This window comes from Felis catus, chromosome B2, assembly GCF_018350175.1.
Source record: "Felis catus isolate Fca126 chromosome B2, F.catus_Fca126_mat1.0, whole genome shotgun sequence".
NCBI lineage: Eukaryota > Metazoa > Chordata > Mammalia > Carnivora > Felidae > Felis > Felis catus.
The window spans coordinates 26,901,285-26,927,322 of NC_058372.1; the positions used below are offsets into that span (position 1 = coordinate 26,901,285).

Genomic DNA, 26,038 nt, shown 5'->3' on the forward strand with positions numbered 1-26,038 from the left:
GTTTGTAAAGTGCTTTGAAGATGCAAAGCTGGTTAAGTGTTTAAGTATTCTGATGATAGTCCTCGCTTATTATTAGAACCTTCCCAGGTTCCTGGACCATCACTCACTGATTACGACTAGGTTCTAATAGCACCTGCTGTGCAATCCACTCAGGGATCTAAGGCACAACCCATGAGAATTTAGCCCAAATGGATTTATAATTTGAAAAAGATGTCAGTGAGGCCTGTGCCCAAATGTCGGGCCAGTTACAGGGCTCCCTAGCAATTTTCCAGAAGCCAAGAGGACTGCATCGTGGTATTTGCTGCAAATGGTGCTTGTTGTAATTGCTTTCATCTTTTATGTGGTGCTGCTCAGATATAGATTGAAAACTGCTTGCTGGGACTTGCGGTCTCCTCAGGCCATATCTCAAGGTCAAGATGGGAGAAAATGGAGGCCATATGGTGTGGCCAGCACTGATTTATTTACAAACCCTTGGAACTGTGCTGGAAAGAATGAGAGTTCCTAATATACTTGTCTTCCAGGCAGCTCTGAAAGATTCCAGGTGTTGTTCGTGAATATTTCTTGCACCCCTCTTTGTGGTCATGTCTATTTTAAAAAGACTTTATAGTGGAATTTGGATTTTATATTTGTGACTGTCTTCTGTAATGTTCCATTACTTATATCTCACAAACCAATTAGGTAGGTTGAACTCAGGGACTAGGCTGCTAGTAATCAAAATAGAATGAATCCATTCCCAGCCTTGTTAGAGATGTGCCTCTTATCCATCTAATCGATGAAGTGAACAGAACAGACTGTGTCCCGCAACTTACAGTTTCGGTCACACTCTACACCTGATAACTCTAACAAAAAAAACATGTAATTCCTACATATTTTTCATTCATTAACATTCATCTTCATTTTTTTCTACTAGAAGTACCACTCATGACCCCTTACATTCTTTTCCTCATCAGCCTTTCTGGAGAAATACATACTATGTGCAATCTTTTCATTGTTTTCAAGAGCAGAAGTGACTTTCTTAGTTTTTCTGGATAGTTGATGTTTTCTTTTCTTTTTTCTTTTCTTTCTTTTTTTGTTTAGATGTTGGGTACTGTAAACCTAAAGATACTATGAGCCCCACCCTTCAAAGTTTTGTATGAAGAATTAACTCTCAAGATTTTCAGAAGTCCTGAAGCTGAAATCCTAGGCTTTACCTTAAAAAAAAAAAAAAAAAGTATTCCAATCCCATTAAGGCCCCTTGAATTTTAATTGGCACATAGATTGGTAGCTTTATCTTTCCCTTCTCATGATTGCTCCAGATATGATTATCAGGGGCTTTCCAGGCACACTTAAGCAAGGAAGTGTGAGCATATACATAAAACAGCATGCATGTTATTTTCTTCAAGGTGCTACTTAAGTACCTGCTTTAAGAACACAAGCAGGTCCTTCGGGATGGAGGAATAGTGTGGGCATGGGGCCAAACTCTGCTCTCACAGAATGTCTGTGTCCAAGGCATTGATACTTCTTTTGGGGATGCACCACAGGGAGCCTGAGTTTAAAGAGGACTCCCTTTTTCTGGTAAACATATGTTAACTCATTAGGGAAATAAAGTGGTTTGAAAATAAATGGTGCTGTTTAAAAAATGGACATTACAATTATGATAATCTCTTTTTGCTAGCAGCTAGCTTCAGTTTCTTTTTTCAAGTGATTTATTCTTAAAGGCCCTCTAGGGGCGCCTGGGTGGCGCAGTCGGTTAAGCGTCCGACTTCAGCCAGGTCACGATCTCGCGGTCCGTGAGTTCGAGCCCCGCGTCGGGCTCTGGGCTGATGGCTCAGAGCCTGGAGCCTGTTTTCGATTCTGTGTCTCCCTCTCTCTCTGCCCCTCCCCCGTTCATGCTCTGTCTCTCTCTGTCCCAAAAATAAATAAACGTTGAAAAAAAAAAATTAAAGGCCCTCTAAAGTTTGCTATGATAAACTGTCAGAGTAAAAGTGTCCACTACTTTAAACAGATTTATTATAACTAGAATCTTATACGGAGTTGAGGAGAACCAGTGGAAAAGGAATATGCTCTTATCTTGTTGCCACCTCACAACACTAGCCCTTTGGTTCACCCATGGGCTCACATTGACCTCCCCAGAGCTCTCACCTACCTCCCAATCTGCTCCTCTCCATCCAGCCCTTCCTTCCTGCCCTTGTTCTTTGCTACAGCATCTGATCCACTCACAGTAAGGTGCTCGGATTGCAATACACACCACCATGATTTGGTGTGGGTGAGGTGGCTCCTCACTAGATAGCCGTGCCCCAAGAGATGGTACTTTAGTTAAAACAGCTGTCCTAGTGGGATCTAACTGAGGTGATAATATACTACACCTCAGTATAGTATAATATACCATACTGATGTATGGTAACGTTGCTTACTTTGTTCAAGTAACTAAAGATCAGTGCATTGTACAATTGAAATGGGTGAATTATATGATACGTAAAATATAGGATAATAAAGTTGTAAAAAAAATAAAAGCCTGCCACAAAGTTACTCCCAGTGTGCAATCTCCCATGTTCCCACCCAGCCCAGCGGTGGGATTTTCCAGCCTCCCACCCAATGCACAAATGCTCACATATCCCACAGAGGCTAAGCGGGGTCTGTTTTGCCCAGTGATGAGGAGTTGGTCACTAGGTCACAAGGTGGCCCTTTCTGTCAGAAAGCTGTTATTTCTTTTCCATTAAAGCTATTTTTTTCTATTAAACTAAAATCTGCCTCCATATAACTTCTATATTTATCTACCCCAAACAATGCCAATCCCTTGCCCATGTGAGTCTTTCAGATATTAGAAGACAACTCTCAAGCCTTCCTCATTCCTTGGACATTTTTAACAATAGGCTTGGCTGGGGTGACACCACCATGCTGCCAAGGTGACTGTGGTCAAGACATTGACCTCTCTGGGGCTGGTGCCTCAGTCACTGGTCTGTAAGAGGAAAGTTGAGCCACGCAGTTTCTCAGGTGCTTTAAGTGTTCCAGATTCTATGGTTTTGAGATGAAGGATTATAAACATATATGCTATATTTTTTTAATCTTGCTCTTTTATTCTTTAAAAATTAATCATTCAGAGACATTACTTTTTTATTCATGATCAGTAGACTTGATATGAATTAGTATATCATAAAGTACATGAAGTATTGCATAAAAATGGAAGTCAAGTCTTCCACCTGACCCATAATGCCTATAATGAATTCCCACCTTCACACAAGGTGATTATATTTCTGGGCTCTGTGGCGCGGCTTAGGGAGTCCTGGCCAGCCGTCAGCAGAACTATACTGTATGTTCTTCGTTCCAGGTGTAAACACTGTAAATGTAACAAGATTGCACAAATTTAACTTCAGCTTTGAAACAGTGAACCAGGTGAAGTGTGAGAAGCAACTGCTGGCTAATAATTGATATTTTCCCCTAAGTCCCCATAAAGAGATAGCGTCATGTACATCTTCATTATAAAGAACCACAATTTTTATAAAGTGAGTTCATGATGGACCACCCCAACTGAAGAGAAAAGAGCCCTCAAGACAATGACTTTCAGTTTAGAATTCAGGGCTATTTCCTAGATCATCTTTTGGATATCTGTTTGCAAACACATACCCTTCACACTCCCAGCCTCTGAATTCTTCCATGAGAATCCTCCAGAAGTGTTGGACCCCAGTGCTGTACGAGGCACAATTGAAGAGAGAAGCCCAGTTTCCAGGCCCATGCTGGCATGACACTCACTACCCACAGAGCTCATCTTATACTTTGAAAAAGGTAGGGGGTGGATTCTACTCATAATTATTACGTGGATTTTTTACTTGAGTTCTTTGTTACAGGAATCACTTTAAGGAGTAAAGAATAAAATTAACAAAAGAGAATTTTGCTTAACTCTCAAGGGAGAAAGAAAGTGAGTAGGTAGGAGTGAGGAGCCTAGGGTGCCTCTCCTTGACTATCATTTTTGATGGAAACATTTTATAGCACCCAAATGGTTGCTGCTCCTGAAGGAATACTAAGGACAGGAAATCTGGTCTCGCTTCATAAACTCAGGTAGTGAAAGAGCCGTGTGAATACCAGTTAATAAATGCCTAGGTCTGTTTTTAACAATGGAGGGTATCGGTGTCCTGCTTGAAAGCATTCCTAAGCTAGTCGATGTTGTAAAATAATACAGAAAACTGACATTTTTATCGTGACACAAGTTACCATATAGCAGTTATCTGCTGGCTCATCTGGTTTTTATGATCCACAAGGTAGCTGTCATATCGAGACTTGACCAGCGTCTTCAGGCTCAGGCTCTCTCATTTCAGCACCTGCCTAAGTGCATAAGCGCCACTTCCAGCACAGAGGCTAATGGACTCTGTCTGCAGGCCTGTGCCAGACAAGCTCAATCCTGGCTCTGTCTCCCTTCACACTTCACTCTCAGCTCTATCTGCAAAAACAACTGAGAGACAGAGACTCCACCATGCTCATGGGCACATCGTCTGGCCTTCATCTCATCAGGAATCTGATGGCGTCCTGGTCAGATGTCTATGAGTCAGCCAAGAGAACCAGGCTCCCAGGGACCTGATCTCCCTTCTGTGGTAAAGCCAAACCCTCTAGAATGTCCTCTTCACCAGAGTAGTGCAGTGTGGCTGGATGATTCATGTCACCATTGATGAACCACTTACCTGGGTCCTATTTGGGTAAATGAAGGGCTGAAATAGCCACTCTGTGCAGGCTGAAACAGCTCTCATGTGCTCCATGAGACAGGAGGTGTGGCTGCCATATCCACCATCATAGCGTGACACAAAATCATTGAATGAAAGAATTAATTCAGCATTTTTAATCATTCAGATCTCTTGCAATATCACGATGAATGACCATAGGCTATAATAGATGAGGATTTTTTTTACACCCCCACCAGAACAAATTTCTTCTCTGTGAATGGCCTGGTGCAGAATGGGAGTTTGACTTCAGTGAGATGGGATGCTGGATGGAGCAGAGGTTCCTGGTGAGACGTGTCTGTCCATGGGCCCAGTACTACACAGCTGCACCTGTTTCCCCCTTGAGAAAGCATCTAGCATAGTCTTCTGGGATGCCAGACTCAGTCTTTCCTTGTGAGTCTTTCCTGTGTGCCTTGTGCCTGGTGAGAGACCACTGGAAGGAACACTCAGCCCTTCTCCAACACAGTGTACTGTATGTTAGAGACCTTCAATCCTTTGCTCAGTTCAATTTTATGGAGGGAAGGGGTCACAGTGTGCAGCCAGGAGCCAAACCTGGATAGGAAAATAGAAAGTTACATTTTCTTACAATCAAGTCAGTCTACCTTACTGCATGTACTGATTCACATTTACAAAGAAAGCTCTTTGCAGATGCTACCTCATCTGAGCCTGAATTTGTGATTCGTGGTAGTAAATCTTCCTTGGGAACAGGGGAAAGAAGAGAGTAGGGCAAAAAACATTTTTCTAAAATGAATAAATTGCTTCCTCAATGACAAAAAAAAGATAAATCTGGGTCTAATTTAGCAACTTAAGTAGCAATGGACTGTAGAGGTAGTAACTTTCTCTTCCGAACTGCACAGCTGTGAGGCCCTGTTGCCATCAGACCCCACATGTCTTAGCACATGCTTCAAATAGTCAGGGCTCAAGAAGCCACACTGAGTGCTTAGAGACAGTAGTGAGGATATTTCCAAAACTCAAATACCAATGACAGTAAAACACTGGCATTTGTTTCTCTTTAAGAAAATTTTGTTTTTATTTTTTAATTTTTTATATTTGAGAGAGAGAGAAACAGAGAGTGCTTAGGGGAGGGGCAGAGAGACAGAGACCGAATCTGAAGCAGGCTCCAGGCTCCAGGCTCCGAGCTGCCAGCACAGAGCCCGACGCGGGGCTGGAACTCACAAACCGTGAAATCATGACCTGAGCCAAAGTCGGACACTTAACTGACTGAGCCACCCAGGCGCCCCTAAAAATTTTAATTAACCATATCTGAAAATTGGCCAAGTCATGTTGGAAAATTAATCTTATTAGTTAAAATAATTCACTTGCATAAATAAGTGAAAATAAAGAGATTCATCCTAATGGATTTGGAAGATCTCATATACCTAGGGTTATGGAGATAGATGTCCTAAGTCCACCATTTACCATTTGTGTGAACTTGACCACTTACTTAACTTCTTTGTATCAGTCTCCTCATATATACACATACATTGGGAGGTACTTGACAAAAAGATGTGACCCTGACTCTGAGGAAATTATGGTAACATATACCGTGGCCAAAAACAAAGCTCTGAATTGTGGATTCTGGGTGATATGTATAGACATTCATTATACTCTTCTTTCTAGTTCCATGTTAAAAACGTTAAAGGTGGGGCACCTGGGTGGCTCAGTCGGCTGAGTGTCGGACTTCAGCTCAGGTCATGATCTCACAGTTGGCGAGTTCGAGCCCCACATCAGGCTCTGTGCTGACAGCTCAGAGACCGGAGCCTGCTTCCGATTCTGTGTCTCCCTCTCTCTCTGACTCTCCCCTGCTCATGCTCTGTCTTTCTTTGTCTCAAAAATAAACATTAAAAATAAATAAATAAATAAATAAAAATAAAAATGTTAAGGGCTTTTGACATAAAAAGAAAACTAATATATTTTATATAAATGGAAAATTCTTCACCTAAAAAAGAAATATACATGATATATATCAACTTATATATATATATATAATATATTTATATATTATGTATATGTATATATGTATATGTATAATATATATTTTGTATATATGTATATGTATTTTATATATATATATATATATATATTATATATATGTATCAGTTGAACATGAAATAGTTGAGTGAGTAGCCCTAGAAATTTAAGAAAGCCTGGATGATACATGGAATAGTTGAATGATTATATTATACACCTGAAACTAATATAACACTGCATGTTAATAGATAAATAAGTTTTTAAAGAGAAATTTAAGAAGGGAATAATCAGAGTTCATATATTCATCCCTGCACTTTTTTCTTCTTTTTTTTTAGCGAGTATATTGAGTTCCTATGATGCAACTAGCACTGTGCTAAGTGCTGATGATACAAAAATTAAAGTTCAGATACCACCTAAAGGAGTAGTTCTGGTGTGACACTTTTTGAAAGATAAAGGACAGTTAAGAGATTCAGTATAGTAATGACTTATTTATTTTTAAGTTGAATATTAAAGGAATATTTTTTAATTGTGATGAATGCACATAACAAAATTAACTAGGTTAATCATCTTCCACTATACGGGTCAATGATCTCAACTACATCACATTATTATGACACCATTACCACCAGCCATCTCCAGAACTCTTTTGTCTCACAGAACTGAAACTCTGTACCCATTAAATAGTAGTTCCCCATTCTCCCCACCCCAGTCCCTAGAAAGCACCATTCTACTTTCTGTCTCTGTGAATCTTACTACTGCTCTGGGTACCTCATGTAAGTAGAATCTTCTATTTATCTTTTTGTGTCAGGCTTATTTCATTCCACATAATATCTTCAGGGCTTATCCATGTAGCATGTGTCAGAATTTCCTTCCTTTTTTTAAGCTAAATAATATTCCATTTTAGGTATATACATTTTGCTTATCCATTCATTTGTTAATGGACACTTGTATTGATTCCACCTTTTGAGTATTGTGAATAATGTTGTTATGGACATCGATGTATAAATATCTCTTTGAGACTCTGCTTCTTAATTCTTTTGGATAGATACCCAGAAGCAGAATTGATGAATCTTACATTAATTCTATTTTTAATTTTTTTGAGGAACCTTCCAGTTGTTTTCCATTGCAGCTGCACCATTTTACATTGCCACCAACAGTGCTCAAGGGTTCCAGTTTCTCCACATCCTTACCAACAGTTGTTATCTTCTGTTTTTTGTTTTTTAATAATAGCCGTCCTAATGGATGTGAGGCGGTATCTTATTGTGGTTTTGATTTGTGTTTCCATAATGATTAGAAGTGTTGAGGATCTTTTCATTTGCTTATTAGCTCTTTGTATATCTTTGTTGAAGAAATGTCTATTCAAATCTTACGCCCATTTTTTTAAAAAATTGGGTTGTTTATTTTGTTGTTGTTGACTTGTAGGAGTTCTTTATACATTCTGGATATTAACCCCCTATCAGATATATGATTTGCAAATATTTTCTCCCATTCTGTAGGCTACCTTTCCATTCTGTTCATTTTTAAATTTTGATAATCCAGTTTATCTATTTTTACTTTTATTGCCTGTGCTTTTGGTGTCCTATTCAAGAAATTATTGCTAGATCAAATGTCTAAAACTTTTCCCGTTTTCTTCTGACAGTTTTATAATTTTAGCTCTTAAGTTTAGGTCTTTTATTCATTTTGAGTTGATTTTCGCATATGGTATAAGAGTCCAAGTTCATTCTTTTGCATGTGGAAATCCAGCTTTCTCAACTTCATTTGTTTAAGACTGTCCCCACTGAATGGTCTTAGTACCCTTGTCAAAAATCATTTGACCTTACATGTGAGGGTTTATTTCTGGAATTTCTATTCCCTTGTTCTGTTCATCTGTCTTTATGCCCATACCACACTACTTTACCATAGTTTAATAATAAATTTTGAAATCAGGAAAAGACCTCCAACTGTGTTCCTCTGTTTCAAGAATCTTTTATCTATTCTCAATCCCTTGAGATTCTGTATGAATTTTAGTAGGAATTTCTATTTCTGCCAAAAAAATCCATTGGGATTTTATTAAGGATTGCATTAAATGTGTAGATTTCTTTGGCTAGTGTTGTCATCTTAACAATGTTAAGTTTTCTGATCTATGAACACAGCATGTCTTTCCATTTATTCGTGTCTTTTGCACTTGTTTCTGAAGACCAGTTGTAAGCACAGCACCATCTTTGATCATAGAAAAAGAAAAACTTAAATATTTTTCTTAGAGCGGCTTGAAGTCTAATTTGAATAAGACAAATAATACGAATGAGTCAGGGGATGGATGAGAAATGACACCAGCTGAGGACATCAAGGTGATGCCATGAAGTCAGAGGGGGAAAATCTGTCTGACCAGTATTAGGACCCCCAGGGAGATTGACATGAGGGGCTCAAGCCAAGGAAAGAAGCAGTAGAGCCAAGAATACAATGGGTTGACGATCTGAATGACTGAAAGTGAGCTGGAAGGCCAAAATAAAAAGCAAGCAAGCCTGAGAGACCAAGAGGAAGCTTAAGCAGAAATGGATAACCTGGCAAAGGTTGGGAAGAATGCCAAGACAGCACCCCTGTGTGTATGTACATATGTGTGTAGTAGCCTTTGTATATCTGACAAGCAGGGGAAGGACACACAGCAAAACATAGCCAGCAGGAGACCTTAAACAGTATCTGAGCTGGCAAACAAACAAATAAAAAAACAGTTTCTTAGGAAACCTAATGATCTCAGATGTACCAGTTCTATCAAGAATATGCTCAGATTAATGTCTCAGAGCTCTGTATCACTATCAGTAAAAACATAAAATGAGGAGCTTTTGGTTCTCATCATGTGCAGTGCAGAGGATAGCTAGCTGAGCATGTGACATAGGAGTTCATGGTTTTGTTTGTGTTTTTGTTGTTGTTTTGGTTTGTTTTTTTCTTTCTTTTTTTTTTTTTTTTTTTTTTTTGCCAATGCATGCTTGGAAAAGAGGTATTTGTACAGTTGTTTGTTTCAGACCAGAAAGAAGGATGATTTCTGTCATTATGAAGTGCCTGCATCTACAGGTTGTCAAATACATTATCTCATTTAGTCCTCCTTACAACTCTATGAGGCAGAGATTATGGCTTCTATCTAAAGACAAACAGGTAGGTGCAGAGAGATGGTCCCAGAAACATTAAAAACTGAGCAGTGACACCTATATACCACGACCTAAAAGCCCGCATTTACATCCACTTTCTCCAGGGTCAGGATGAAGGAGGAGTAACACATCTGGCCTCAGCTGCATCCTGGCTTCAGATCTCCTGGGCAAGAGATCCATGGGTGTTCTAACCCCTGATCACAGATATCTTCAACTGCTCTTTTACTTCAAGGAGGTGTGCACACAGCATAGTTAGAGTGTGGGTGATACAGGACCCAGAAATCGAGGCTCGTGGAGCATCTTAGAAGGGAGTTAGTTCCAGGAGCTTTGCTTCTCTGTCCCTTGCCTGGAAAAATCAGAAATGCAAACCGAAGAACATGAGCATAGGGCAGCTTGGGAGAAAACTGCACTGGGCCTTCACAGGTCAGTCCAGTACACTCCTTTAGATCAACTTGACTCTTTGAATTAGTCCTTAAGTGTCCCTAACCTGCATGACAGGAGTGAGCTAAGACAGGATGAGAACAAGCCACGGGGATGAGTGTGGGCTGCTGCCTACATGCTGCAGCAGGCACAAGTCAGCCAGCCCCAAAGTGTCTCCTTGCCCGATTAGATCTAAGGGGAATGTGCACACTGGTAATGGTGGTGAAACCAGCATGGCCATAATTATTGAGATAAGGTACTCAAAGGGAAACATGTACGTGTTTAATACCAAGCTTAGTTTTCATCCTGTGAAGAGTCCAAAAAAGCCACTCACCAGTTTTCATTGTTGATCTAGTTCTGTCACAGACTGTGGAGCTGGTCCCGCCTCCCCAGAGAGGCATGGCAAGGTTGCTAGGTAGTTTTCTGTTTCATTCACTTGTTCATTTTTTTCCCCAATCTAACAAGACTGCCATAATTCTATAAAACATTTAATTAGTAGATAGTGAGTTAAGAGGGGTTTTCCCTCTGTCCTTGTATTTTAACCTACTTGGAAATTATAATGAAAGAAGAATTGGAGCCTTTCGGGTTCTGCCTGGTTACTAATGTACTGTGGCATATCTCACATATTCTTAAATAGGTGCCACTGTCACAAGCCATCAATGGGACACTCGGGAAGAGGGTTGCAGCACTTAAAGGAGCCTCTTCCCATTTTTAAAGAAAGAAATCAGGGCACCTGGGTGGCTCAGTCAGTTCAGCGTCCAACTCTTAGTTTCGTCTCAGGTCATGATCTCACAGTTCGTGCAATCAAACCCCATGTCAGGTTCTGTACTCAGCTCAGAGCCTGCTTTAGATTCTTTCTCCCTCTCTCTGCCCCTCCCCTACTCATGTGAGCATGTGCCGTCTCTCTCTCTCTCTCTCTCTCTCTCTCTCTCTCTCTCTCCTCTCTCTCTCTCAAAAATAAACACTAAAATTTTTTTTTATAAAAAGAAAGAAATTAATGTATAGTTACTATTTGTTTTTTTCTTGACATGGAGTTTGATCATTAAGAGTGCTGTCAGAGGACAGTTGTAAACACCGGGTGCAAAAAAGGTAATCCTTTCAGTCTTTGCTGGGCTCACAGCTGCGTTGACAGTTAAAACTCCTTGTGCTACAAGTGCACTCATCGACACCAGGCTCCACAAAACAAGACAGGGAAAGGAAGGGGCTGCAGTCTTGGAGCTGGAGCACCGAGAGAGGCCTCAGCCATGAAACCCATCCCCGCTGCTTCACAGCTGAAGAAACCGAGGCCACATGGAAGTGTGCCTCGCTAAGGTCAGACAACTAGGTAGCTACTTGGAGGACCTTTTTCATAAGGTGAGGTTCAGATTCACTTGGCCAGGAGACGTGCTGGAAAGTTCACTGTGTTCTTTTTAGGGCTCTCTGATAAATGAATTTGGGGAACTATGAAACCAGGAACTGGGCACCCACATAAAGAAATAAAGCATGTTAGAACTGTTTTCTGAAAGAGGAATTAGGAGTGTAACATCTAAGAGATATCTTGGAAGCACAGTAAAAATGTCTTTATTAGAGAAGGATGCAATAACCTTTTCTTCAGAAATAGAGAAGAGATGGTTTAGAAAGAATAACCTGTGGTAACTGGCCTTTTGTTTGAGAATGAGTTGGAATGTAGCAAAAGAAAAAAATGCCCTTTGGCCTGCACATAATAAACAAGATGTAGTAATTAGAGAAAGAACATTTAGATCTATTGCATCTGTACCTTGTGTAACGTGCTTTCATGTTACAAGGTGCAATGGTAGAGGATTTCGGTTCCTCTAGGAATCTTAGTTTAATAGGTGCATTATTAGGAAAATTAAAATGTATTATTGTATGTGATCTAAAAGAAGCTAGATGCACAATGTTATATCTTTAATGTTGTTGGCACATAGCACATAAATATAACATGTTAAATTGAGATTGAGAAATCATCAGTCTGATCTTCCAAATTGACCTCTGAGATTGAGCTTTCTCATCTGTTAAGAAGTGAATGATGCATACTTGAAACATGGATTGAGGTGGGTAATGGCAAGACTAATAAAAACCCTACAGTGTGATAGTCTCATTTCTTCCTAGTACCCAGGTTTATTTTTCTGAGAGTGCATCACAATGTTATTCTAAAACAGGACCTTAATTGCCAGAAAGGGTTAATGCATACCTGCACCAGTGAAACCCAATTTTATGACAAGTGATATTTCACATAATCTGAAACCTACCTAGCATGTGAACGGTATTCTGTAACAATACTCTAGGTTAAAACTTTAAAAAATAAGAATTATAATTACATTTGTGTATTTTGAAAGCTTGCCTAAAAAAAAGCTCATGTTCTCTTTAGTTTTGATTCTGTTTAGTGTTGCCTTTATGGCCATTATATCTGGAAATTTAGAGCAATAAATTCAAAGAAGAACTCTAAAGAGAAGACCGTTTATGTTTTAGATGCTTTATCATCAAGAGCTCTGCAACAGCCAGCAGAAATATTAAACAGGGAGGCAGCAGCCAATGATCACCACAATATTTTTGTACTTAGACTGATAAAATGTAGCCATTTTACAAGAATGATTTTATTTAAAATTATTAATAGTTGCAATGTTTCATTATTTGGGAGTAGTAATTAGCTAAGCTACCTATGAATTAAAGTATTATGAAACTAACGGATCTGACAGTTCTTTGTGCAAAACAGCTTTGCATTTTTATGGAGGAGGCAAGAGTCACACTTCTCCTTGTGAAAATTTAATTGTGTATTTTTAGAATTCGTTCAAAACTTTCTTCACTATATTAGCAAGGAATAAGGGTGAGCAGGACTGATGCTTTGTGTGTTTTTCTCATATAAATTCAGTAACATTGTGTTCCTAGTTACAAAATTAAGCCATACCTTATGGAGCAGCCCTCAATAGTGATGTAAAAATAACCTATAGAACCTCCTGTGTTACTGAATACAGCTCCATAGGCAGTTTCAAATAAGTAAGAAACTCAGAAAGCATGGCATTGGAGAGAAAGGTTTTCTTCAGATCAAACTAACTACTGAAACGTGCAGGTATGTTAGAGATGTGACTTCCTGTGATATTCACGCAGAATAACTACACTGCTTATATTGTCACTTTGAAAGAATAGTAGGAAAATCCTGAAAAGAGAATATGATGAACCATTGCCCAAATTATAGAGCTCCAGGCCTGTTCTCATCAAACCAGAGGAAAGAGCTTAAAACAATGACTCTGATAATCTTTCAGTAAATATATCTCGAGCACTCACTGCAGGCAGAATACATGGCATTCATAGGCAGTATGGATAGGGTGGTAATGAGTAAGATAAGAGTTCCTTTCCCATCCAGAAGAGGCCGCAAGTACAGCCTCCTTGCACATCAACAACAAGGATGTGGGGAACCGAGTCATGTCAGTGGGAAGAGCCTAGAGCTGCCTGAGTTTGAAGGAAGACCAGATCACTTAGGATCAGTGTGCTCTGGGAAGAGGTGGCATCCAAGCTGGTTCCTGAGGGATGGGTATAATGTGAGTGGGTCCAGATGGAGAGAAGGACATCCCAAATAGAGGGAATGGCTTGTCCTTCCCACCCCGGCTTTCCATGGAAGGTTTCCATGATTCTGCAGGACTCAGCCCAGACACCCTCTCCCCTGCAGAGCCCTGTCTGTCCCATGAAAGAATGGGTACTCATCTCTCCTCTTTTTTTCCTCCACTGTCCCCCCTAATGACATTTGTCACTGAGCTCCGTTATTGGCTTACAGAACTGTCTCCCCTACCATTCTGTGTAAAGCTAGAGGCACTGCAGTTTATTTTATTTTGGTAACCAGAGTCTCAGCCACTTGGATGCTTCCAGACTCATCAGCCTACTGGGGACTGTTTTTAAGATATTAAAGGAAAAAAAATGCTCGAATTCTTGTCCCTGCATGCTGAAGGCAACACAGTGTTTCTCCCAGCACTTGTGTGAATTACCTGGCTTCAGGGATGCCCTTGCTTCTGCTGGACTCTCCAACCTTGTCTGGGTCTCCTGTATCTTCCATTCTCCACATGACATAGCAAATAAGATGTTCTGTAATTTCAAGAATTTGGCAAACAAGCTATATCTTAATGAATAGGCCAGGGTTTTTTTTTTAAGTTTATTTATTTATTTTGAGAGAGAGCATGAGTAGGGGAAGGGCAGAGATGGAGGAAGAGAGAGAATCCCAAGAAGGCTCCATGCTATTAGAGCAGAGCCCCACAAAGGGCTGGATCACACAAACTGTGAGATAATGACCTGAGCCCAAATCAAGAGACAGATGCTTAACCGACTGAGCCACCCAAGTGCCCTATGAATAAGCCAGTCTAAAATCACATATTGGACAGGCTGGTTCTCCAAAGTCCCTGGTTATTATTCCCTGTGGAACATTGGTTCCCTCGGGAGAGGGATCAAGGTCCTGTCCCTCTGGCACCTGCTGAGCTCCTCCTACCAGGTTTTGTCACCTTTATGCAGAGCCCTTTCCTACTCACCTCTTGCCCAGCCAGACCAGAGAAGGGACAGGAGGCCTGACTGCCCATGCCCAAGGGAGCCATCAGGGTGGTCTGCTTGGGAGACAGGCTGTCTCTGACCTAGCTTGTGAATTAACCTCCCCACTCCAGCCTCATGGCATTTAGCTGTGTATGTTCAGCATGCAGTACCTGGAATGTGGTAGGCATGCAATTAATGCTTCTTCATTGAATTTTTACATTTGGGAAGGTAGGGGAGTCCTCAGCATATGTGTGCTTCCTGATTGATCTGACTTGTCCTGAATGCAGGGAATATTTGGAAAGGAATGGGAAATAAACCTGGAAATGTAGGTTGGGATCAAATCTTCAAAGATAATTGGAAGTCAGAGAGAGAATTTGGATTTTATTTGGCAAGTAATTGAGATTTCTAACTGAAGGAATGTCACAAAGAGCTTCTGAAAGAATGAGCCACATCTCAGAGAGAGAAGGGACCCTGAAGCCAGGGAAACACTGGTCTGTGAAAAGAAGGGGACTGTCGTCATCCATGTACATGTGATCTGAAGGCCATGAAAGGGAAAACTGACAGCAATAAGGTTTGGAAATGAATGATGTGTGGAAAATATAGAAGAAACAGCTAAAAGCTGACCAGAATTCTAAGGAAAGGAGGCGGTGTTAATGGTTACAATGCAATAGGAAAGGGGACGGGTGTATTTAGCAGGGGGGGAATACTGACTTTGGTTTTAAGCATTCCTGTGTCCATTCGACAGATACTTGTTGAGTGCCTCCTGTGTGCCAGGCACAGTGCTAGATCCTGAAGATAGAGGTAAATGAGAAAGACACACTTCTGTCCCTCATGGAGCTTAACATTTTAGGGAGGCTGACAGTAGAACAATAAACTAATTGACAAAGTAATTACAGACTGTGGCAAGGGACAGAAGGGACATTAAGAGGACACTGTAACAGAGAGAACCAGGGGAAGACTTCTTCAGGGAAGGGCCTGTACGCAGGAGGCCATCCCGCACACTTCCCAGGTCCCTGCAAATGGGCAAGAAACACTTTCTGCCCACGTGGAGCTTCCATTCGATTGTGGGAAAGAAGCTCAGTGGTTAAGAGCAAGAGTTTAGGTGTAAAGCAGGCGAGAGTTTGAAGCTCATTCTCCTCCACCCCAACTCATTAACTCTGTCAGTCTCAGTTTCCTCATCTGCAAAACGGAGATGATATCCAGCACGTAAAATGACTGGAAAAATGAGGTGATGTCATAGACAGAAGGTGCATAGCGAGTGTGCAGAGGTGGCAGCTATAGAAAGGGTGTTGGCACAAAGCATGGAAGCACTATGGGGTGGGTAGAGCTGTGGGGGGGCCACACCCACACATGGGTGCAGGGCCCCGGGAGACTTTCACCCATGTGGCAGCACTGGCACAGCAGTGACACTATGAGAAGACACAGCACAGGAAATGACATACAAAGTGGTGAGGAGAGCAGGAGCAAAGGACAGTCAGTGACAAAGCCTTGAGCTTAATGGAGAAGCCATTTGGTTGCTCTGTGGGCCCTGTTTCTGGAAACTGAGAGGAGAAGCAGGAAAGCTGGGGGGCAGGGCATGTTGAGGGGAGACAGTCGGAAGCCTGGCAGAGGTGATCACAGTGGTAATTTACCAGTTCAGCTGACAGGGCCCCCACCCACAACATAGTGGTACCCCCATGCATGCCGTAACTCACCCATTTCCTCAAGGTGGAATCAGGGTCTTACCTGGCAGGTAAGCATCCCTGGGGAAAGGGCAGCAAATCATCAGACTAGAGGCTGCAGGCTGCATGTTGGTGCTGTGGACGTGGGCCTGCCAGGCCCAGCGGGCATAGAGGGCATCCAGGGAGGAGCTCCCAATTGCCAGGAAAAGTCAGGACCCAGCAGAATGCGTGGGTGTGGGCCTTGGGCCCAGAAGGGTAGCTATCTGGGGAAGCTGGGGGCTAGATGGGGGCTGTGAGCCCTGGGAGCAGGTCTGCTGAGGCAGAGTCAGAACGTGATCTCCAGGGAAGGCTCGCCTTCAGGATGTTCTTCTTTGTGCTCTTCAGTGTTTCAAAAGGACTTTTGCAGGCTCCACTTGCCTCATTTAAGCAATTTGGGAGCCATTTGGTGATGGAAGTAATTGAGAACCTCAAGGGGTAGGGCAGTCGTGAAGTGTCTGGCTACACTGGACAGTCTGGGCTACATTCCAAGGAGAGAGACTGTTTTTCCTTTTAATACCTATTTGTATACCCAGAAGTGGACTGGGTCCCAGGGATACCAAGCTGAATAACCCCCCAAAATGCATACGGGTCTGAGGAAGTGATTTTAGCACACTTTTGCTGAGGGTCCCCTTCGGGAATTCTGATTCATTCAGCCTATCTAAGGATCCCACCAATTCCACTTTTAACAAAATCCACAGAATTTGTTGAGGAACACCAAGTTACCTGAGGAGACAGAGATAGAGAAGGGCAACCAGATAAGAGAATGAAAGCAAGTACCCACTTGATCTGGCTGATGCCCACCTCCTCAGCAGACATCCCTAGGATGTAGCTGGATCCACTCTTTCAGGGTCAGAGGTGGTGGCTAAAAGCCCCTGAGGAGTCCCCATAAGCAACTATTCCAAAACAGGAAAAAAATTAAATAACAAAAGAAAAAGCTCAAAGTGAGGAAGGGTCTATGTGAGGAATAAAGGTAAGGGGTTACATGTGGCTGGCTGTTCCTGGTATGCATTAGGATCAGAGACCCATCCTGCCCTGAGTACCACTGCATCCTGCTAACTTCCTGTAGGACTCTAGGGACAGTCCCTTCTGGGCCCCAGCTTGTCCACCTGCTGATGGGACCAGCACAGCTGGCACCCTACATCTTTCACATAGACACTACCAGCAGGTCATGAAGGCAGGTTTTATAAAGTCAAGGCCACATTGGATTGGCCTTAACCTAGGAGAGGGGAATATTTTGAAGATATAAAAGGAGAAATTTATTTTCTCCCCCACAAAACCAAAAATTTCAGACAGACCAGAAGAACAGTTATAGAACCAATGACAAGGAAACATGCTGAAATGACCCAGGTGTCACAGAAATGAAGCCCCTTCTATCCACCATTGTCTAAGGAGCATGACTTCCAAGCAGAGAGAACTGGCCAAAATGGAAAAAGTGGTTGGGGGTACAAAGTGCCAGGGTGTGCTTTCTCAGCTGGTAACCAAAGAGAAAGGGCAGGAAATCCCAAAGGGGCAGGCCAAGTCAGGGCCTTCTTTGGGGCTCTGAGGAACTGTCTAATGTGTTTTGGGAAAAAAGATGTGTTGAGTTATTGGCAGCATTTCTATCTCCCCTTCAGGAGGGTAAGCTAGAGACATACAAGGAGCCCCCAAACACATATAAAATATTAAACAGAATGTTGGCCAATATTTAAAAGACTTTCCTTTAAAATAAATGACTCCTTCAGGGGGAAAAGAGAGAGAAAAGGATAGGAAAGAAAGAAACTGTTCAAGAGAAATGAGGTGTAAGCACTGGGCTGTTAAAGTGTGATGCTGAGCCTTCAGGACTGAGCTCATCTGCCAGGATGGTTCATGTGTCTTTTCCTCCTCTACCCTCTGTGCCTCCTTGGATAGGGTGACTTTTCCAGTGCTCCAGTCAGAGGGATGGTGGTGCAAGAAGGGCTGAGTCACCCGATAAAGATCAAAGTGGCCCTTCAGGTTCTGCCACTGGCTCGAGTAAGGCAGGCACTTACTAGGCTTTGAGGTGCCCTGACCATCATTGAGATATTTCCCTCCTTTGACAGGAAGAAGGTAAATCTTTTCTCCTGAAAGACCTTCTCTGTACCATGACCCTGCGACACTTTCTGTGTGCCATCAATTGGCACACAGTATTTCCCTCCATTTATTTTTGGTAATTTGGTAACAGTGACATAGGTTATCCCAGAAGAACTTACTATATCAGATCCCACTCTCCTCCTCCAAGAACTCCAGGGTGCCTACAAGTGGATGAGGACCTACAGCCTAAAAGGAAGCCCCTGGGCTTTGGAACTCCTGACAGAGGCTGTCTGTGCTGCTCTGGCCTCCATCCCTTTCCCAGGACCCCTAAAATGAGTCCAATCTGCTCACCAGTCCCTAGGTGGCCAACAGGTTCCCCAAGTGAATCCCTGAGGCCACCTGCAGGCAGAGGGTCTGACGAGTACCCAGAGGAAGAAATGTATCCAGGGATCTTTCTTGAAGCTCCAAATTATTATATCCTGGATTCACTGCCACCTGTAACAGCCTACCTTACCCCATGCTCATGGACCACTCTAAAATTCTGGGATTTCTGACTAGCCAGCTCCCTACAACCACAGGGCACTAGCCCAAGCTGCATCCCCCATCTGAAATGCTTCCCCAGGATCTCCCATAGCTGGCTCCTCCTTGTAGTTAGGACTCTGCTTAAACGTCACCTGGTCTGTGTTCCTGACACAGGAACCATTTTCATCATGGTCTTGGTTTCCTCCCTGCTGGTTTGTTTACTGCCAGCACCCCCACAACAGAATGTGCACTGCCTATCTGTCTCATTGGCTGCTATGTTAGCAGCACTGGAACAGTGCTGTGGGAATACAAAGGCAGATTAGGTATAATGGGGTGGGGTGGGGAGAAGGTTGGAATGAGTTCAGGGAGTAGGGAGTCAGTTAGGACTTGAAGAGGGGAGAAGAATGAGCATGTGTGGAGGGCCTTATCTGACAAACACGCAAAACATCACATCCTTTCCCCAGCTCCAGGTTGTGGTACAAATGAGATTTTCCACCTGAGTCTCTCTGTCCCTAAGTCCCACATGTTTTACAGGGGTATAGTCGAAATAAATGAAGAGGAAGAGGAAGAACATCACAGGCTATAGGGAACTAACAGAATGATGAAAGGGGGTTGCCCGTTGCTGCAGTCAGAAGTTTTGGTGGAGGGATGTCGGGCCCGCTCTTTGGAGAACCAGCCCCTAGGCTTGGAATGGCCCCCAAGGCATCTTGCCAGATCCTCCAGGCCCTGGTGGAGCCCTAACGTTATGCACTGACAGTCGCTGCCGTCTGCTCAACACCAGGCACTGCTCTAAGCACTTACGGTCTCTGGTCTTTATTATTGGAAGATATAATTTAACAGGTTTATAAATCATAAAACTGAGGCTCAGGTAGTAAGTGACAGTATTGGGATTCAGCTAAGGTCCAACTGCAGATTTCATGCTAAACGAGCCCTGACTGCTATGTGCCTGGGGTCCATACCCAGCACAAGGTGAGAATCCCATGCCAGCCTGCCCCCAGCCATACCAAACTGCAACTCTTGGAAGATTCTGTAACACCTTTGTGCCTTTCAGCTCCTGATCCTACACCTACACTGTCTTTACCTTTGCCCTTTACCATCCTCCCTCCCACTCATTCTTCATGACCCAGCTCAGGGAGCATTTGCTCTGAAAATGTTTCTGAAGGCCTTGGTCCCTGATGGGCTGCAGTCCCCTCCTCTGGCCCACTGTGAGAGTAGCTCACCCTAGCACCTTTTCTAGAGGGAAAATGTTGAGAGAGTCCTCCCATTTACTTGTACAGGTGCCATGGTGACATACTTACACAGGGTACTTTTCAGTCTCACCATTAATGCTCATTCTCCTCCCCTTTCTTGTTGCTCTTCAGGTCTCAACTCTCTCTCTACTCCCTACACTCACATGGCCTCCCTCTCTGCCCATCTGCCATGTCGCTCACTCTTTGCTGTGGCACGCATCAGATGATAATGCCATGAGCTCACTAGTCTTCATCACTGGACCTTGATCGTCTCAAAGACCAGCAATTATGGCTACTGAGCGCAAGAATGCCTTAATGTTGCCAGGATTACATTACATTACATTTACAGAAAATAGGCCAAGAGGTCCTAATAGTAAAGCACGATGCAGCTGTTGTTATGTGATAAATATTACCATTGTCACTACTATCACCATGATGGTGATAAACAGAGACATCCCTTTCTTTCTGAACTCTCACTGTCCAAACTCCAGAACTAAGTCACTTTGGGTAAAGTCTTTAGATACCACGTGTTCTCCAGACTCGCTCCAGTAGTAATCTCCTTCACTATCCAGACCCTGAACCTGAAAAGATATACACCCTGAGGAAGAGTTGCATTTCTGTTAGTTATGGTCATGGCAGTGGCGTAAATAAGACTGGACAACTCTTTTGAATTCTGTGAATTGAAGTCTTTTCATAGAAAAGGGTATTCCATGGAGGTCAGACACTGAGGAAAGGCCATTTGGAACTTTCCCAAACTCACAGAGTTCCCATGTCAGGCATCTCTTAGTATTCCTTGTGGTCCTAGAAAGCCAACAGTTCCTAGAAGATTCCACCCCAGAGCCTGGTTCTGCCAGAGGAAGTCCACTGGGAGTCTCATGGCCTGGTAGTGTCAGCGGGGTACAGATGAGGAAGAATCCTTCCACAGGCAGTTGCCCACTGGTCTATGTTTTAGCTACCTGCAAAGTCCATTATCATGACCATTCCTGATGGAGCTTGAGGAACCGATGGTTGTTTTTTCTTAGAAAACTGCATTAATCATATGAACCAAAACAAAATACTTCTTCATCTGAGGCTCCCCCTATAAAACCTTTCACCTCCAGCTGAGGAAAAACAATGAATTTGCTTTTGCTGTACAATCCATGGCTGTGTCAAAGTTTTTCAGAAGGTGCTGTTTTGACATCAAGAGCCATGTGCTTATTTCAGTGTGGTGTCTCCTGATAATGCTTCCTTTTTTTCTGACTCAGGTTTCCACTCCTAAATCTGCTGTAGTGTACAACCCACGCAGGCAGTCTAACCAACAGTTTTAGTGTTTCTGGACCTCTAGTGAAGTGAAAGTATATTCCCCTTCTATTATGTCTTCAACAAATTCTCCAGGGTGGCACTTCATCCTCATTAAGAACAGCTGCTTGATGGGAATGTGTGACTTGGTGTATTGTACACCTCAACTGTCAGCCCACATACTAAACAGAGAAGGAGAAGGGAGGGAGTGTAGATAAATGGGCTAATTACCTGGTCTGGGGTCACAGAAACCTGGTTTTGAATCCAGGCTCTACCACAAACTGACAGTGGGCATTTACCGGAGCCTCACTTTCCTCATGGAGCACACAGGACTGTTAGAAAGTTTAACAGTAGGAGGTATGTAAAGTGCTTAGCACATGGCTCAGGCAAGGGGCCCAATTAATAGGTGTTGTTATTGCCAGCTCAAAGCATTTCCCAATTTCCCCACCCCTAAACTAGTAATAGGTCTCAGAGCCTCTATGGACTTCTGGAGTGAATGACAGCCAGAAACACTTCATGTCCAAGTCCTGAATGGTCAGAGCTGGGGTGTGGAGGTGGCTCATTGGCCCACTGAAGAGGGAACCTCTCTTAAAAGGCCCCTGAGTAGAAGCTTCCTAACCCAGCAACAGTCTCCAGTAGGCCAAGCCATTTGATTAGGATTTGCATCAGTGGTAGATTTGTTCCCCCACTTTCACCACTATTTATCAGGCAAGTGTCTCAGTGACATGCATAGCCCTGGGCAATAAGATACTGCAAGTATTCACTTTACAGCCACAAGACAGCTGAAGCACTCAGTCTGGCTGGTTATTTGAAAAGCTCCCCAAATGTTCAGGGATGTTTTCATGGGGAATGTTTGAAGCCATAGTTCCCTCTGGGCCCCGTGCAACACATCACTACCAAAACCACGCCTGTACCCTCAGGTCACCTGCCTCCTGACTAGTGCTCTCTACATGGAGCCATCCAGGAAGTATGGGCTGACCCACCCAGGAAGTGTGGGCCCAGCCTCTGTGGGCAGAGGTGACCAGGGCCAGCATAGGCCTCGGCCATCTGATTGTGTGCTAAGTCACCAGCTCCCCCCACTGCTCAGCTTACCAGGAGCAAAAGTCACAGGGCAGTGCTGAGGCTAAGCCAAACCAGGGCCCAGCTGGAGCAGAACTTGAGAACCACTGCTCCTGCTGCCACAGCCACTATGAAATGATGAGCAGTCATTAGGCAAGAAGATGCAATACATGATCCATATGGCACTGATGCAAGGCACGTAGTGCTTGTGCAGGTACCCATAATCCTAGCAGAGTGGCAAGCAGTAGCTTAGAGAAGGCACCTTAAAATTCTTCCAGCCCATTTACAGATGAGGAAAGCTTGAGTTATTATGGAACTCATGTGGAGGGCCAGAGCTGGGCCTCACCTCTCTGCTCTGCTCCCTCCCCATCATTCCAGTTCCCCATATAGAATCCCAGAAAGGTCAGGTTTGGGCAGGCTTTCCCAGTTCAGAAATCAAACTCAGAAGGAATTGACAGTGAAGTGATTAGGGCTGCCTTATGTGGCAGTAGGAGACCCATTCTGAGGTTGATGGTGTTGGGACCCAGACTCTGAGATCCTCCAAACTGGGGGCTCTTCCCTCCACTGAGCATCAACCTTCTAGGAACCTTCACAGGGCTGTGTGTACTTACCTGAGCCTTTGATTCTGTGAAGTCTCTGCCCTACACAATTGAGGTGTAGCAGTAAAACAAAGTGAACATAACTTAGAACTGAATCCCAGTCTTCATTTTGCCAGCCTTCCAACCCTGACTAGCCCTTTGTCAGTCCTGGCCCAATCTTTGGAACACCTCTCTCCTCTCCCCCCAAACTCAAGAATGCCAGGACCTTCAGAGTTGGTGTCAATCTGCAAAGATAGGCCTACTTTCTATGCCATTGAGCTTTTGTAGACTTGATGTGGCCAGAATTCTAGAACCATCCAATACTCTAGTCTTTTTTGTCCCTCTTTCCTGTGTTTATTTGCAGAGTACATCATGCATAGAAAAGAAACTGAGGCTCCTGTTTGGTGGTTTTATCAACTTACTGATCAAGAGAAACAACATAGTGATACAAATAATCCTGGGACTGATTCCTTGTGGCAAGAGGAATTCACCCCTTGATTTCCTCTGACATTTTTGAGTGTGTCTTCTCTGTCATCTCTTATCCCCCTTAATTATTAAGAACGATACCACAGTGGGCACTACTTTGGAACTACTACATAGGAAAAAGTTCTAACTGCAGAGTCATGTCCTAAAGATAGTCCTAGGAAAGCACAGAAGAGCAAATCAACAGAAGCAGTATAGGAAGTTATTACTGTTGGGCATTGCTGCTGTAGGGGTGGGTTATGTAAAAGAGTATGATCTTTATATTTCTATAATCAATAATTCCCCACATCCAGATAGAGCTATTATTTCCAAAGCATTTTCACATACACTCAAGTGTTATCTTAGGCAAGCTAGCAGAGTGTGAACCAAACTCTTGTTTTATCTGTGGACATTAAAGCCATGCTCCGCTATGGGCAGCCAGCAACTCGGACTCCAGGCTTTGTCTGTGAAGGCCGCTCCAAGCACAAACAGAGCACCTGCCAAGGGTTACTGTGCAGAATGTCACACTTGGAGTCCCCACCAAAGCTTTCATCAAAGTCAACCTGATTATTTTCCACTGCATTTTCCTGAAAGGATGTTATGATTTTCTAGATGTTTGGTGGCTGGCGATAAATCAGGCTTTTATGATGTCATGTGAAAGGCCACCTCTCGGACTTCCTCCTGCCACAAGCCATAGATTAAAAGCGGGACGGGTTGGTAGGGCATAGTGTACACAGTTTGGCTTAACCCTTTCCTTGCTTGTCCTAAGGCACAGCTGAAGCTGTCCATTAGCTAGGGTCATGGAAGAAGGTGAGCTGCCTTCCCCTCTCCTTCCTTTCACACGAACACAGCTGGGGCCTGTGGAAACTGAGCTCCTTTCTCTGAGTTAACCAGACTTCCTCAGCTAAGAGGCTTTGGCAACAAATCAAGATCCGAAACAAGACAGTATGTTCCATGGAATGATATAAGAGAACATAGGTAATTTCACAAAAGTAATCTTTTCAAAGAGCCTCTGTTTCATAATCATGAAAATGAGAGATTTCCTTGAAAAGGAGATAAAATCTAATGTCAATGAGGTTGTGATAAAAAGTTACACTCCTACTTTGCTGGTAGTGTTTGTAAATTCATACAGTGTCTTTGAAAGCAATGAAAAGGTTCTCATTCAAGCCCAAATCCTAGGAGTTCTCTGTGAATCCTCTTTCCTCCAAATCCAGTCCTTCAGCAAGTCTTCTCACTCTCACTATCTCTCCCCGCATCTGGGCTGCTCTCCTCTCCTGCCACAGCCCCGATCCAGGCTCCCATCCAGCACAGCACCCACACTGATGCCTGAAAACATCCCACGGAGCATGTGCCCCCAGTGCCGGAAGCCTCCAGGGGCTCAGAACACAAGCCAAACTCCGTGTTTTGGGTAGTAGGCTGATGAAGGACTATACGTTTTAAAGCAAAGCTAGGTTCTTTCTCTGTAGATGAGTGAACCTTTACAGACATAGAATTTGGTAAAAAAAAAAAAAATATATATTAACTCAAGCAACTTTCAGTGCTGTGTCCCATTGTCTTGAGAACTAGTGGACGGGTGCCTGGGTGGTTCAGTTGGTTAAGTGTCCGACTTCGACTCAGGTCATGATCTCACGGTTCATGAGTTTGAGCCCCCCATCAGGCTCTGCACTGACAGCTTGGAGCCTGAAGCCTGCTTCGGATTCTGTCTCCCTCTCTCTCTCTCTCTGCCCCTCCCCTTCTCACAGTCTGTCTCTCTCTCTCTCAAAAACAAATAAATACACTTAAAAATTTAAAAAAAGAAAACTAGTGGAGAAAAAGAAGGCAGCTCTCAACAAGGAGTATTTGTAGTTAGAGTTTCACTCCGGCCAGAATTCTGCTCACACAGGAGGAAGTGAAGGGTGGGGCGCCATCTCTGCAGCCCTCTGGAGGTTGAGTGTGTCCTTGTTTGGCCAGAAGAGGTGCGGCCCTTCTACCACATACCCCAGCAGGTGCCAGCTCATAGGCCAGGTTCCTGCCTGCTGGCCCCATGACATTTCTTGGGCCCTATGTCCCACAGGGCCAGCTGAGCATAATCCTGACTTAACTGCAATAGCTCAGGCAGAATCCCTTCAAGAGTGGCCAGATGGTTCTAGGTTGGGTGGCACAAACAAATCAAAGCGTGGCAGCTTTTTTAGGAGGCAAAGGGGTTGAAGCATGCCAGGCAAAAATATGTCATCCACCCTTTTAAACATTTAGCTAAAAGTCAGTCCCATTCATACTTTGAAAGATTGCATCGGCATCTGAAAATCAGACTTGTGAGCTATATCAAGTTGAGTTAACCAGCTGTATGACTGTGGCCGGCCAGCTGCAAATAGTTTACGACACAATCTGTGACTAGAGAGTAAAGTCTTGTGAAGACACGGCTTTGCTGGGAGAGACCTGGGCCCCGTGATAGGGATTACCCAGCAGGCCAGGCATGATCTGACCTTTTTTTAC

General features: G+C 43.3%; 1 protein-coding gene across 2 annotated transcripts in view; it reads left to right on the forward strand.

Moving 5' to 3' along the window:
- Nucleotides 1-26,038, forward strand: part of GMDS (GDP-mannose 4,6-dehydratase) — a 629,071-nt gene that overhangs the window by 591,853 nt on the left and 11,180 nt on the right. The window contains exon 10 of one of the 2 annotated variants that reach the window (XM_045057196.1): nucleotides 3,619-3,762. The exons of the other annotated variant lie outside the window; for it this stretch is intronic. Within the exon in view, the coding sequence (XP_044913131.1) occupies nucleotides 3,619-3,762 (144 nt within the window). The remainder of the gene's footprint in view (nucleotides 1-3,618; nucleotides 3,763-26,038) is intronic. 2 annotated transcript variants of the gene reach the window in all.